Source organism: Periplaneta americana, chromosome 10 (genome assembly GCF_040183065.1).
Source record: "Periplaneta americana isolate PAMFEO1 chromosome 10, P.americana_PAMFEO1_priV1, whole genome shotgun sequence".
Lineage (NCBI taxonomy): Eukaryota > Metazoa > Arthropoda > Insecta > Blattodea > Blattidae > Periplaneta > Periplaneta americana.
In genome coordinates this window covers 5,199,955-5,216,230 of record NC_091126.1, presented here as the reverse complement: position 1 = coordinate 5,216,230, position 16,276 = coordinate 5,199,955, and the positions used below count along the sequence as shown (strand labels likewise).

Genomic DNA, 16,276 nt, shown 5'->3' with positions numbered 1-16,276 from the left:
TTCATTCATTCATTCATTTTTTTTTTTTTTTGGGAAGAAGATAATATGGAAGTAGGATTTCCCTCTCATACTGAGTATTTGTCAAGGAGGTACGAAAAACTCACGATTTAACTAACTTTGATTTGACTGATTTTGTATATAATGGACTGGAGAAAAGTAAGTAAATTGGCAATGAATAGAGACTATTGTAATACTACCACTATGGGCATGGCAAAATACTCAACTAATATGTTAAGAATGACAGTAAATATTGCATATTGTTTACTGTAATTTAATGATCTCTTGTTGTGCACTGTATATTATGTTAAAAATGTTTACAGTAAAACAATAAAGAATGGTTACATACAATTTAGTGGACTCTCTGTTTTAGAACCATTCCACCATCATGTATTGGGCAGTTGTACAATTTTATAACATGTGTTTCCTCTAAAAAACAAAAGAAACACAATTCCTCACATACCTTATATTAATGTTAAAGCACAAATCTGTGCTAATATTTTAAGCTATAGAGAAACACCTGCAGTGGCTGAGTGGTCAGACCTCTGGCCTGTCACGCAGATGATCTAGGTTTGAGTCCCGACTAGGTCTGGGATTTTTCATTGAAAAATCATAGTGACACTTGGGCGGACAAGGTCGCAGTTGGGGGTTTTCCCATTTTTCCCTTCATTAGACAACTGCATCATTCCATCAATATTTTTTTCCATTTTGTCATTTCATAGCATTCCCCGATCGTAGGCTGGCAATGCACAGAGGGGGCTGACTTAGGGACAAGGGGGATTGCCTGCTCGAAACCTGTGTGTGCAGCAAACCTTAGTGTAGTCAGCCGGTGTGGGTTTGGGAATGCGCTTAACTTGAGATTACAGATTCCTCTGTTTGACCTTGATTGTAGCACTTGTCACACACAGGACTGTCAGGGCAACCACAGTTTCAGAATTGGCATTTTTTGCTTTTTAGTGTAGACATATAAGAGTAAACTTTCGTAACAGCTAGAATCTTACATTTAAGGACCAACCCTTTTGATCTGTACAGTTTTCCTTCCAGGGCATCACTTACAGGTCATTGGTGTAATGTACGGTACTTTTACTCTGGAAAGCAATGATGATATTAATAACATTACAACACGAATATTAATCAGACAGGTAGAAAAATGTTGTGCTGAAATTACGAGTATAGCTGAGAATGTAATACCTGAACCAAGCAAGCACAGAGGTGACTGAATGTCTCCCTCCCCTTTAACATAATGAGCTTCAAGAGGGAAACACAAGTGTACAATAATGCAGCTCTTTGTGTTAACATACCGTATTTACGCGACTATAATGGGCATCTTTGTTGACAAAATTTCGTCTTGAAAACTGGGATGCATATTATATTCGCATACAAACTCTCTGACTCGAACAAATTTAAATTAACACACTATGCTGTGAGATATGGTGGGAAACCGCTGATGGAAACATCCATCGCAATTTCGTGTTTTCTCGTCTTTTGCACACATTTCATTCCATTTTTTATAGCGATCGTTATTAATACGAATATTATTTTTAACTTCAATAATGACATTTCTTTTCTTTTATTCTGACATTTTACATACACATCTTCTAACAATCGTGTTTTTTCAAATAAACTAAAAGTATTTAGCAACAATAAAATTACTGATGAAAGAGTAGCATGATGTTAGTCATCATCAGTCAGTGTCTGACATAACGCAGACCTGTTGACTGGAAGTTCCAGTTCTGGTACTGCAAATGAGGGGACTGTAGCTAAGGGTGGCTTTAGCACCTGTCTTTATAATATAATTTTAATCTTGAATGGTTTATATCTCGTAGCTTGAATAACATCGGTGTTCAAAGTAACTTACGAGACCTATTCAGAATAATATTTTTGTTATATCCAATTATTTCAGATTAATGCCAAGAAGTGGATTCGGACACATGGACCAATCAAGAAGAAAGATCCGAATAGTGTAAAGAAAGATAAGAGTTCATTCAAGATAGAAAACCCTATTAAAATATCTTCTGCAGGATCACAAGGTAAAGAAGAATATTATGTGATACTCCATACTCAAATCAGTAAAAAATTAACAGTTTCATTGAAGCATCTCTGAAGACAGAATTAATTGTGTTTATATCATGTTTCAAGTGGTACAAAAGTTGCAAGAAAAGCTATACTTCATCTTGAAAATGGATCGATATATATATATATATATATATATATATATATATATATATATATATATATATATGTGTATATATGTACTGTATATATGGGAAACACCATAATTGACAAAAAGAAACCACACACTCAGACAACTTTGGGTTGTATTTCATGGATAATACTACATTTTGTTCTATACCTCAGTGAAGAAGTCATTAGCACTTTTGCTCTCCAGTATCTTTCTAATATGGACATAAAGCTCTGCAGGTTTGTAGGTGGTCTTCTGTTCTTTCTTTTTCATTTTTTTTTTTTTTTAGTTAGAATATGGGCACTTAAAACATGAAAATGATGTCATCCTGCAAATGTCCCGAGAGATTCGAATGGAGGACTTTTAGTCTGGAATATTTATCTGTAGAAATTGTCATCATTTTTCATTTTAAGGATGAATGTAACTACTTCTTGAGTGGAAATCCGTTTTTAACTGTGACGAAATTTATATGGCCTCAGAGTGCTATCTAAAATGTATGCCATAACCTTTTTATTTTATGATAACTTACCTGTTTGCAATATGTAAAATGAAATAGTTGACTGTCTGTACAAATAAACAAATAAAATTTCCTTTTGCATTTATCCTGTGACAGTTATATACTGAAATTCGTTTTGATTTTATTACTATTGCTCAAGTGTCAATTTGTTTCCAAGCTTTATTTGATACTTCCAGAAACTGGTAGCATACTAACGAAGTGTTAATTTACTAGAGGAAATTAACATTTGAACTCGACAGTGATACTTGCAGAATCGTTGATGATTAGAGAATCAATAAGTATGTTTAGATGAGTCCGGAAATATTCGTTCTAAGGTAATTTCTGTTTATAGGATGTCAAACCTTTTACAGGTACCTCTGCAGTAGTTCCTCCTCCTACAAAACCTTTTAGCTCCTCTAGATTCCAAGAGCTGATGAATGCCACCTCAAAACATTCGGAACTCCTACAAGCCAATGAGGAGAAGAAACAGGAGGAGTACTTCGAGAAACTGGAGAAGAAGGAACAGCTGGAATTGAAGATGCTGGAAACATACAAGATTGCTTGTAAAGCAGTACGCTGTATGAAGGTAGATTTTCATCCATTAACTTTTATCTGAAGATGCTTTGGTTTAACCCAGTCTCTTCCAAATTCAGGTATTATTGGTATATGACATTTTGATATTTGTGATGCCAATTATGGGTCCAGCATTGTCACTGATGAATTCCCTGCTCATTAGAAATTAATCTTAATCATTTTTCAGATTTTTCCGAGTATTGCTTCCCATCCATGTATTTCAGAAGGTTGCTTCCTCTTTTCATTATTTCCTTCGAAATTATCTTTGTTTCTTCAGTGGAATTATATGAGACATGTGACTAAGAGGCTAGGAGTTTACATAGATTTTTTCCACAGACCAAAAACAGTGAGCGTGAACCATTGTCATTTCAGTCTACAGTAAATTGACACTTCTATGTAAGATAGAGTTCATATATTTTTTTTCTTTTGGTAAATACCAGTTCTTTCATTGATATTACGTTTAGACATTTCATCAATTATATCAGTTTTACAGTCTAACCTCCAACAGTTGATTTACACTACTGCTGATTTGAAAAGAAGAAGTACACAGCTGAGGCACTTGTCTGCCGATCTGGAGTTGCACTCAGGCATGGGTTTGATTCCCACTTGGGCTGATTAACTGATTGTTTTTTTTTCCGAGGTTTTCCCAACTGTAAGGCAAATGTCAGGTATTCTATGGCGAATCCTCGACCTCATCTTGCCAAATACTATCTCGTTATCACCAATCCCAGTGACACTAAATAACTTAGTTATTGATACAATGTCGTTAAATAATCAAGTAAAAAAAATGCTTATACTGTATCATATCATTATTAGTCATTAGTATGAGGGCTATTCATAAAGTAACTTCCGTTTATTTTTTACAAACCTGTGAATGACATTACAGAATTGGGTTACAATACGTTTGAAAGTATACACTCTAGTTTATTTTTCCACATAGTTTCCAGTCACATTGAGACACTTATTGTAGTGTTTGACGAGCTTTGAAATTCTGCAATCATAGAATTCGGCTGCATGCGACTGAAGCCAACCCTCGGTACTGGTTTTCAACTCTTCGTCATCGTCAAAGCACTTCGAGCCAAGTGACGTCTTCATGTGCATGAAGAGATGGTAATTGCTAGGTGCCAAATCTGGGCTATAGGGAGGGTGATCCAATACTTCCCAGTTGAACTCTTGCAGTTTGGACACAGTACGACGTGCTGTATGCTGCTGGCGTTGTCATGCAGGAAAATCATCCCCGAGGTCAACATGCCACAATGTTTGTTTTGAATGGCCCTTTTCAAGTTTGTTAGTGTGTTACAGTAACGCTCAGCGTTAATTGTGGCATTCCTCTGCAAGAACTCCACTAGCAAAATTCCTTTTCTGTCCCAGAAGACAGTTGCCATGAGTTTCCTCGTGAAAAGTGTTTGACGACACTTTGTGGGTTTTTTTGGGGAGTGAGTATGGCCCCACTGCATTGATTGAAGCTTTGTTTCTGGATTCACATACCGCACCCAAGTCTCATCTTCTGTCACAATCTTATCGAGAAAAGCATCACCTTCTCTTTCGTAATGCTCAAGAAAGGACAATGCTGCTCCCATCCGCTGAGCTTTTTGTTCCTCAGAAAGGAGTTTAGGCACCCATCTGGCAGAAAGTTTCCGGTAGCCCAAATCTTCGGTAATCATTTTGCACAGAAGAGTACGACTAATCTGTGGAAAATCCTCACTAAGTTCAGACATGGTGAACCTGCGGTTTACTCTAACCCTTTCGTTAACCAAACGAATCAGATCTACATTCACGATACTCACTCGACCACTTCTCTCTTCATCATGGACATTGGTTCGTCCATTTTTGAACATATGGCACCATTGTCTTACACCACCATCACTCATTATGTCTGGCCCATAAACTTCACAAAATTGGCGATGGATTTCACTAGCTTTACAGTTTTTGGCCACAAGAAATCTTATTACAGAACGTACCTCACACCTGGTGGGGCTTGCGATTGCAGCACACATTTTGACAGCACGTGGCTCAGAGAGGAACAAAGACACGATCTTGACTCTACTGCTGCTCGACGTGTACTGCTTCAAGGTACACTCCACCACAAGAGTGGCACCACTGTCTCTTGTTATGCACGCTATATGAAAACAGAAGTTACTGTATGAATAGCCCTCGTATTACTTTCAAATACCGATTTTCTTAAAGAGGAAATTATAGAAACGATTGTAATATTAGGCCTGTAATTGTTTACTAATGCCAAACCATTAAAAATAAAGATATTACCTCTTGTGCACTTTATTATTGACTTTCATTTTCAAGTGCTCGACTTCATAGAAGATGAACTTGATCCATTTCTTACTGGAATTTGCATAGGAGAAAAAAGATGGTGGTTAAAATCAAATCCTATGCACATTCTTAGCCAAGTGATCGTGATTGCCATTGCAGTCTTTCATGGGTATTTTTTAGATAGTTCAAGAAAATAAACTTTAAAGGGTAGTGTGGTTGTCAATGTGATTAAAGTACTAAATTGCTGTGAAATGCTTGAAAGTATGTCTTCGTGAAGATAATTTTTTTAAAATCTGTTCCCAGTGCAAGTACACGGCATTCAGTGCTTCTGACATGTGCCGTTCTGAATCTCACCCGTTGAAGGTCTTGGATGCTGTTAAGCGATTCTTCAAGTGTGGACACTGTACAAACAGAACTGTGACCCTCGATCTCATTCCTCTACATCCTTGTAAGAACTGTGGTAATTCAAATTGGATGAGAGCACCAATGATTCGTGTAAGTCATGTAGTTCTTAAATTACTGCTATATTGTCCTTTGTGTATGTGAGACATCGTAAGAGATGACTGGAAGTTCTTCTGACGACATCAGTAAGCAGGTTTTCTTCTGAAGAGAGCAGATGCACTGGATGGGATTCTTGCTTTGAAAATCCGACACGTTGAGTGAAAAGAGAGACCAACTGACAATAATGATGCATCAATCGTCAGGAGTAATTTGTTTTTTTAGTCAGTTATTAGTGACTAGTATTGAGAATTATATGCACTAAAAACCCTAAAATATGCACTTATGTATGCTTGCAGACCCACCGTTATAGGCTTCCACAAAAAACAAAACACTAGTCATATAATGGGAAATATTCAAATTATTGGGCTTGAAAAAAAAACACAGTCACTTCAATTTCTCATGTTTTGCCTTATTGGCTATTACTAATTTAATTAAAACCAATGCGATGCAGATGATTAATTTTCTTCCATGACTTTATGATATTTTGTGACAATGTTTTTCATGTTTTCGGGATCCAACTTGTTCCTCCTGCCCTTAAAAATTAACTTGTGCATAGAAAAAGTTATTTCTACATCACATGAAGTGAGGGGACAATTTGTAACATGATAGGAGTAATGTCAACATCACTATCGTGTCCTTGAAGCAGTTTTTGGTGTCATAAGTCTGTGGTTTAGGAACGTAAATACATGTTCTTTGTTGACTTTCAGTATTAACTGTAAAAGTAACACCCTTAAGATTGTTCAATCCACAGATATTCGATTTTATAATCCAAGGACCTTCGTTTAAAATGAGTTTGTCCTGTTGCTTCTATCTGTACGACTGGATAGTGCTGCAGGCTTGTTTGTATGATGTTCAGTATTTAGTTCAACTCCCCTCCTCTCACTAAAAAAAAAAGACTGCCTCGTGATGGGCAATCCTTAACTTTTGCGAGACTGTAGTAGCAGTTCAGGATCTATTTGCTCAAGGGAACTGACAAATGTTTTTGGTTTGATTCCCTGCACACTTTTTATTTTTCATAGTCTGGCTGAGATTTACTTTTCTGAAGCTTTAAATTAAGGTTGCTAAACTGGTAGTGTAATTTACTACTCTTATTCTTAATGGTTGACGTCTATCTCTTTGAGATAATGAGAAGCTTATCAAGAATGCTCCTCTTTCACGACATGAAATGTTCACCAGTTATTTATATGCACCCAGTATAACACAGCCTGTGCATCTTCTGGTTTTCCAGGGAATCACAGTGTTGCTTTGCCGGCCTGGGCACATCTAGACATTACCGAATTAATCACTGTGCAGAAATTTGATTACCTTTGCACTTGATAGATATTGTCCTCTCTCTCTTTCCTTACTTTGTATGATGCAAGTAGAAAGTGATTTGATGAAAACAAAGAATTATTATTCATCTTGGCATAGGATAAGATTGTTACAGTTAAGTAAAAGAAGTGCGTGATAACAGTCTGTTTCTTTTCAAACATTTAGTACTTGTTTCCATCCATAGGCTGTGATATTTTCCACAGACCAGATGGATAGCAACATATCGGTATAGCTCGTTATTAAAGTGCTTCAGAGCACTTCTTTCAGTTATGCTTCGCGTTAAAGTTTATTTATTTACTACAAGTATACAATCAATGGTAAATGTAATTTTCGCCCTTTCTTTACCTTTTTTGTGGATGGAGGGCTTGATCTAGGTTTTATGCTACATAGTATGGAATGGTAAGTTGTGTCAATATTTTATTTCAATTTTGCAACAGTAAAAAGTTTTCATGATCTTGATTCGTAATGAAATTTATTGTAATCATAATGAATGTATTATCTGTACTACATACAGTACCATAATCTATCCAACAGTCTGTAATTAATGACATATTAGGGATAGATAATCAGTTGATAATAAATGCATCCTTGGTGCAACTACATTTTGTGTTGCCAACTGCACAACAGTAAAATCAATACTTAGGGAAAGTAAAACTCATACCGTCTTTAATGATGGTGTATAAAATACGTGGAGAAAAACAAAATCCAAAATAATAATTAAATGTGAAGTGCGCTTAATATGCGGGGGGGAGGGGTGCAAATTATGTGAGGAAATATGATAATAGTAATAATATTAATATAACTAAAGTTAAAAACTAATATGTTTCAATTAATTATTCTTAATAATGTTTATTGCGTGAGTGATGCATTATGAAATGCATTTGTTAAATTTTGGCAAATAATTTTAATGATTTTATAGACTTTGTGACAGATTTAAAACTTAATAAATTAAAAAACTTCCTGTCCAGTAAGTGTTGCAATCACTGTAATGTTACCTTAGGTGTTTAGAAATACGAAATGATGGTGAGCATAAGAATAGGAATGAATGAATCTGTGTAACTTATTTGGTTACAGAAATGAATAAAATTTGAGAATAGTTAATTTAAAAAGTTGTAGCTATCGAATTCGAACTGGATCTTTTTCTTATGATGATTAATGGCATCATGTAATTACTTATTTTACTTATTTCTGCAAATTATAGAGTCCTTCAGCCAGTCCATATGAATAGGCTTCTGTTACGCACAGTCACTCCTTGTGTCAAGTAGACTGTGTGTAAGAAACAATATAGGCAACATTTTGACATGATAAAATGGTGATTAGGATTCAAACTAAACACTAGAATGAAGATAAATGAAATTATGCTGTACAAAAGAGTCTTGAGAACTTGATTCCTCACTTTCTCATTATTATGATTTTGCAGAATTAATGTAGAGAATTTCAGGTAAATGTTTCCAGTTTCCCTGATACCACAATATCTTCCTTTCTGTCCATCTTCAGCAATTTTTACCTAAACCATTGTTTGGATTTTGAATGTGAATCATGTACTTAAGAGTAGGAACAAGTCAATTTATCCTGAACTAACACACATGAAATATAATAATTTTTATTAATATTCAGTGTGTCTTTATTTTGAATAAGAAAATACACACCAGTAAACCAGTCCAAATCAAATTCAGATATTTCCTTCATATATTTTGTATTGCAACTGTCAAATGGAACAGTCTGATTTCCATCGAGCAAGAAATATTTTCCTAAAAGAAATTATGTACATAATTATTTGTACTTTTCATTGCAATTTTAGTCCATCAAGACAGCAAAGTTCGTCAATTAGAGAGACCCTCACTTTAAGGATTGTTAGTCACTCGTATATTCCCCATATTTCTTGATCACGAATTGAAAACTCCTTTGTTATGTATAGGTGAATTTCCACAGAAGCAAGTTTCAAAATAAAGTGAAGAAACATGGCTCATTATAAACCCTTGCATTATATGAGTAGCTATTTGATGTGATGTGTATCTACTTAAATCGTACAATTTATAAATTAAAACACATATCTTATTTTGGAATCGTGAAGAATGTTGTTATATAAGGTGTTGCAGAAATTGGGAATGAACTCGCAATCGATATTCTTTGTGACGTTCTCCCCTAATATCCACAATGCCTCATATATGAAATTCAGAAAACGAAAGTTTATCTACATATTTGGGTGCAGGGTAAATTATACCTGTCTTTTGCGTAATAATTTTTAAAGATTTAAACTATAAATTGTAACATTATAAAACAACGGAATTGTTATGAAACAATTAATGACAAATTACGTTTTTATATTCGTGACTTGTTCTGGAATTATTAAAACAAATTATGTTGTATTTCTTGAAATCTTTTGTATGTGTATTCCAACATTTACTGTACTTGAAAATGAATTGCTGACTGGAATGAGGCACTTATATTCATACAAAGTGCATTAAATTATAAAAGTAATTTTGTGATATCCTACTTCTGTGTTTGTGCTTTCATCAGTTTTTCTCATTTCACGTGGTTTATTTATTTAGATAAGAAAGAATTGTTAATGTTCAAATTAACAGTTAAAACTTAATTGATCGAGCATTGTATATATTCTTTGCAGGAAAAGAAAGGATGTTTACTTACGGAATCATTATCTATAAGAGGAGATGAAGAAACATTCTTGGGATCAGTCTCAACACAGGCAAATGTTAATCTGTTGATTCCAGAGTAGATGTGGTAAGTAGTAACTATACAATGTGTGGTGTGAATTCACAATGCACCTTTATTCTTAGGCCCGGTTGCAGAAACGCAAATCAAATCAGTCCCTGATCGCCAATCAGTTGATGTCTGATTTATTTGATTGTTCATTGCGTTGCACAAACGTGAATCTCCGATCAACTTGTCTCAATTTACTAATTGCTGATTTAAGAAAGAAATACATTTGACAACAGCGCTGTTTAGCAACCACAGCCAATTTGATGCTTTTAAAAGTCGCGAAACGAATGCATCAAGTGGGCGGTGACTAGGAAAACAAGTGAATGTTTTGCTGTTTTGTTGCTTTTTGTAGAAAGGAAACAGGCGGTTTCTATTTGTATATAGACTACAATATAGTGAAACAAAAATGAAGCAAACAAAAAAAAAAAACGTGAGGGGGCTTCTGTTATGGGATTTGCTAGGGGAGTCGACAAGAAATTGGAATATGCATAGCCTCCATAACCCAAAATAATTCCATTTCCCATCTCTCTGTTTACAAATGGAGCTCGTAACCTACTCATTAAAAATATTGTGTTGTCATGTGTAGAACCCTGCCAACGGGCTACAACATTCCAGAATTTCAATGATGGTGCAGACTACATATTGCCTGTATATTCACAGAAAAGAAACCTTTTCTATTTCGATAAAGTTCGGCATCATTTCAACCAGGTGATTGGATGGGGATGTGAGCAGTCTATACAACCAATATTAGGCTACTCTTGGAAATCCTGACATGGCTGAAAATTCTCTCTCGTTCCCTGTTTGAAGTTTGGGGATTTATGAGACCCTGCCATAACAAAGAAATTTCATATGTAACATTCCTAACTACTCGGCAAATAGTTGATTTGTGGACCCTAACAAGATAACCCAAGACCGCCTGAAAAATTCCAACAGCATAAAATCTCAGCATTATTAGAACTTGGTTCATAGGAGAAAGTGGAAGGTTTCGATTTGTCTGTCTGCATATATTTGTTTCAATTTTTGAAAGTAACAAAACACACGAATCCTTACTTAACCTAAATCTTTGCTCAAATTTTCTGTCATTATACATAAAAACAATTCATGTCTATCACGGAAACGCCTTCTTCTTAATAATATTTTTTCATTCTTCATCAGAAGAATCCATTATGTCGAAAACAATATTGTTACGCTATAACTATTTACTATATAATTACAGTAACTGCATTATAAACAGAACAACATAAATAGCCTTCTTGATCGATGATCAGTGACTTAACCAGCAAAAATCTGTTGATCAAATCCGATGGAAGACTGATTTCCGATCAAACACTGATTGCTTTTTGTGCAACAGAAATAGAACTGATGGCCAATCAAACCCTCCTTGATTGCCAATCATATTTTGATCGGTGTTTTCTGCAACCGGGCCTAAGTCTGTTTTTCTTTGAGAATACACCCCAAGGGCCTGTTAGCTGTACTGTGATGTCTGCATGCTATGAGGACATTCTTGTGCAGCATGTGATTCCTGCTTTCCAAGAACGTAACTGTGTTGAGAGCACTGTTCTTATGCAAGATGGAGCAACAACACATCAGTCGCTTCATGCAACTTCACTGATGAACTCATTATCTCCAGAAGTTTTTCAAATCCTTGGCCTGCAAGATCCTCTGACCTGAATCCATGTGACTTCTGACTGTGGAAATATCTGATAGATGGTGGCATGTCGCTCAGATTCCTCCAGAACTGCTACGAGCAACTTTTGATCATGCAGTATGTTGCCAATGTCTCCAGTGGATGTATTGAAAACATTTTGAAACAACCAGTTGTTAACATTACACTTCTCTCACGCGTTTTATCTTTTCTACCTAGATTGTGTTCTTATCTGTACATTCTGTACCATTTCCATGTGTTCATGGCTTCTACGGTCGTGTCCACACCTGTGGAGTAACAGTCAGCGCGTCTGGCCACGAAACCAGGTGGCCCGGGTTCGAATCCCAGTTGGGGCAAGTTACCCGGTTGAGGTTTTTCCCGGGGTTTTCCCTCAACCCAATACGAGCAAATGCTGGGTAACTTTCGGTGCTGGACCCCGGACTCATTTCACCGGCATTATCACCTTCATATCATTCAGACGCTAAATAACCTAGATGTTGATACAGCGTCGTAAAATAACCCAATAAAATAAAATCTACAGTCTCGCATACACACACACACACACACACACACACACAAGCTTGTTTATACAAAACAGAAGGAAGAAATGAGGAGAGAGAGTCCAGAAATAATTAAAACAGTGTAACTCTAAGCTTTTAAATAAGTGCTCATGGAACTATGCAAAAGAGATGAAAGTGTTCACAACAGGCTAGAAAATCCTTTTTATTGTGTCGATCTAAGAACCAAGAAACCATTCTTAGTCTTGAAAAGCCTAGTTAAAGCCAGAAATCAGCTATTTGTTACTTATATATGCAGGAACCTTGATCACAGGCTAATGAGATAAAGAAAGAATTGTGAAGAGGGTTATACATGGAAAGGAGCCACAAGTAATTTGGCCTCTTTCGTTTCTTCTGAGAGTGTAAATCAAAATGGTTATAGAGTTGACACTAATGATGATCACTGTGGATGGACAGTTGCGAGGTGACTCAGTGGTAAAACACTGGATTCGCTTTCAAATCCCAAGGTCACCATATCTAGTTATTTAAGAGGAAAATTCAAGATTGTTTTCCATATACTAATACTAATTTGCTAGATTTGAATCCATACTTGTACAGACTTAGACACAAAAAATGACCGATCTCCTGTAGTGTGAATTTGTGTAAGTCCACCTTCAGGCAGTACCTGGTTCACAGAACTAGGGAAAAGGTATTTATTTTGCACCTAATTTAGCCCTTGAATATATTTTTTTATAGATTATTTATATTAACCCAGATTTTCCCACCGTCCTTTTTTAAGGACAGTTGCAGTGGCTTCGGATATTATGTCATTGTTGGTGTTAGGGACATTTTATAAGTTGTGCGATAATGTTGGTAGTATTTGTTAGCTTTAGAAAATATACGTTCCTTGTTTCAGTTATTTCAACATCATTTAACCGATTTTTGAGAGTAACTAATGTGCTACTGTATTTTTATCACAAAAAAATTTTTGGGCTTATCTGGGTTAATCGAACGAGTTTCTTATGAATTTGGTATTCCCAAGAAACAAGTTCTATTCATTAAAATGTGTCTCCGTGAAACTTACAGCAGAGTCCGTATAGGCCAATTTCTATCTGATATGTTTCCAATTCACTGCGGGCTAAAGCAAGGAGATGCACTATCACCTTTACTTTTTAACTTCGTTCTAGAATATGCCATTAGGAAAGTTCAGGATAACACAGAGGGTTTGGAATTGAATGGGTTACATCAGCTTCTTGTCTATGAGGATGGCGTGAATGTGTTAGGAGAAAATCCGCAAACAAACACTGAAATTTTATTTGAAGCAAGTAAAGTGATAGGGTTGGAAGTAAATCCCGAAAAGACAAAGTATATGATTATGTCTCTTGGCCAGAATATTGTACGAAATGGAAATATAAAAATTGGAGATTTATCTTTCAAAGAGGTGGAGAAATTCAGATATCTTGGAGCAACAGTAACAAATTTAAATGATACTCAGGAGGAAATTAAACACAGAATAAATATCTGAAATGCCTGTTATTATTCGATTGAGAGGTTTTTGTCATCTAGTCTGCTGTCAAAAAGTCTGAAAGTTAGAATTTATAAAACAATTATATTACCGGTTGTTCTTTATGGTTGTGAAACTTGGACTCTCACTTTGAGAGAGGAACAGATATTAAGGGTGTTTGGGAATAAGGTTCTTAGGAAAATATTCGGGACTAAGAGGGATGAAGTTACAGGAGAATGGAAAAAGTTACATAACGCAGAACTGCACGCTTTGTATTCTTCACTTGACATAATTAAGAACATTAAATCCAGATGTTTGAGATGGGGAGGGCATGTGGCACGTATGGGCGAATCCAGAAATGCTTATAGAGTGTCAGTTGGGAGGCCGGAGGGAAAAAAGACCTTTGGGGAGGCCGAGACGTAGATGGGAGGATAATATTAAAATGGATTTGAGGAAGGTGGGATATGATGATAGAGATTGGATTAATCTTGCACAGGATAGGGACCGATGTTGAGCTTATGTGAGGGCGGCAATGAACCTTCGGGTTCCTTAAAAGCCATTTGTAAGTAAGTAACAGATTATTTATAAAACTTGATCTAAAAACAGACAAAAAGCAATAAACAAACAAAACAAAGAAAAAATAGAGCGGAGTCTTGGATAAGAAATTCATTCACGTGTAAACCTAACCTCTCACGAAATCAACTGAAGTCTTCCAAGAGAGACTTAGCATATGGCAGCCAGTAATTTGTTCTGTCTAAGATTATGTATAGTGGACGTATCTGCCGACTATTCAGGTATGGCCACTGAATGACAGCATAGTAATAATAATAATAATAATAATAATAATATTGGTTTTTGTTTGTATGCATCTGAAGTCTGACTAGTGTAGTATGTAGCTAATCGACGATGTATAGAATGGAGGGGGAAAGGAACTGGCCACCCTACCCCATTATCTCCTGGCCTAGTTGCCTCATAAGTGGTGCCTTCTTGGTATCACTTGTGGGGTTCAGACCTGTCTTCAGACAGTTGACTGAACAACAACAATAATAATAGTTTATGTAACCTGGTAGAGTTAAGGTCATATGGCCTTCTCCAACACTCTAAACTTAAAATTTACAAGATATAGTAAAAAAAATTGAAGATGTTAATCTTAATGCAATGTAAATAACAACGCAGCAAAAATGTGTAGGTATGTAACATATAGAAAGAAAGAGAAAAGCAAAATAAAACGTGAACAGTGAGTGAAAATAAATGAGACATGTACAGTGTATAAAAATATTAGATAATAAAAATAATAATAATAATAATAATATTATTGTTATTATTTTATTATTATTATTATTATTATTATTGTTATTATTATTATTATTATTATTATTATTATTATTATTATTATTATTATTATTATTATTATTGGGGACACACACCAAAGTAAATTTATGATAACAAGCAGCTCGAGTTCTCACATGATAGACATTACTGGGAAAAATGATTAAACAAAACAGATAAAATAAAATAAATATCACTGGATTATCAAAATATAGTGAATAAGTGAAAACATGCACTACACCACTTGTCATAACAGTAAGTTCGTTTGACAACTCGTCATAAGATAATTTTCTAACTTGGATTTAATAGATTTCAAGGTTCGGCAGGTGGCAGAGAGTTTCTGTGAACTCTCATGAGGTGTAATGCAAGATACATACTGAAAAGTATCAACACTGTACCATTCCCAATAGGCATTTGTAACATGATCTCACTGTTAAAGAGAATAGAAATAAACACAGCAAAAAATAAGTGACGTGGGTCTACTTACTTTGAAAAGATTTTATCCATTATATCTTCCTATTAAGGAGACTTCATTCTTGTCTGTTTGGTTTCTGCCAACACTTGTGAAAAAATTAATTCAATTACCCATAGTGTCATTTTGTTCTCTGTTATAGGAGTGCACCTGCCTAGCACCTCGGATTATGCAATGGCTTGTGAAGACGATATATGTCAATGTTTTGAACTACATTTTAAAGTGCCATTTCCCAATTTTATATAAATATTTCAGTATAAATTAATTTAATTGTTTTGTGAATAAATTGTATTTGTGTGTTTAGTGCAAAGTGTAAATTTGTCTCATGTGACGTTGTTCTCTTATGATGCAGGCAGATAAGAGTACATGGAAGATCTCTTGGAGTTAGACTTAAATTAAAATTGGTCAATTAATGTTTTTTTTTTTAATATTCGCATGTAACATTTCCATATCACTGCCACTAAAACGAAGTAATGATTAAGAAATTTTGTATTTGTAAATTAGTGTCACGTTGCTTTCATCTACGAGTATAGCACAAGGTTGGAATTTTTTATTATTGTATATCCAGCATGGGGAACCCTATTTCACCCGAAGGTACATTAGGGTTTAAGCTTAAGACATTGTAGTAATTTATAAGTAAATACATGCTAGTGAACTGAACTAAACCTATGTGAGTATATAAGTTTAGAAAAACAATACATAAACTAACATTATTATAAAGAATCAGTAAAATATCTAGGAATGCTTAAGTGCTATATACAATGAATGGTGACACGAAGG

General features: G+C 35.2%; 1 protein-coding gene across 2 annotated transcripts in view; it reads left to right on the top strand.

Annotated features, from left to right (window-relative positions):
• Mcm10 (minichromosome maintenance 10 homolog) overlaps nt 1-15,799 on the top strand; it is a 44,669-nt gene extending 28,870 nt beyond the window's left edge. For both annotated transcript variants that reach the window (XM_069836779.1, XM_069836780.1), the window contains 5 exons: nt 1,901-2,027; nt 3,047-3,261; nt 5,820-6,011; nt 9,955-10,070; nt 15,639-15,799. In XM_069836779.1, coding sequence (XP_069692880.1) covers nt 1,901-2,027; nt 3,047-3,261; nt 5,820-6,011; nt 9,955-10,065 — 645 coding nt within the window. In that variant the 3' untranslated portion in view covers nt 10,066-10,070; nt 15,639-15,799. The remainder of the gene's footprint in view (nt 1-1,900; nt 2,028-3,046; nt 3,262-5,819; nt 6,012-9,954; nt 10,071-15,638) is intronic.
• The last annotated feature ends 477 nt before the right edge of the window (nt 15,800-16,276 follow it).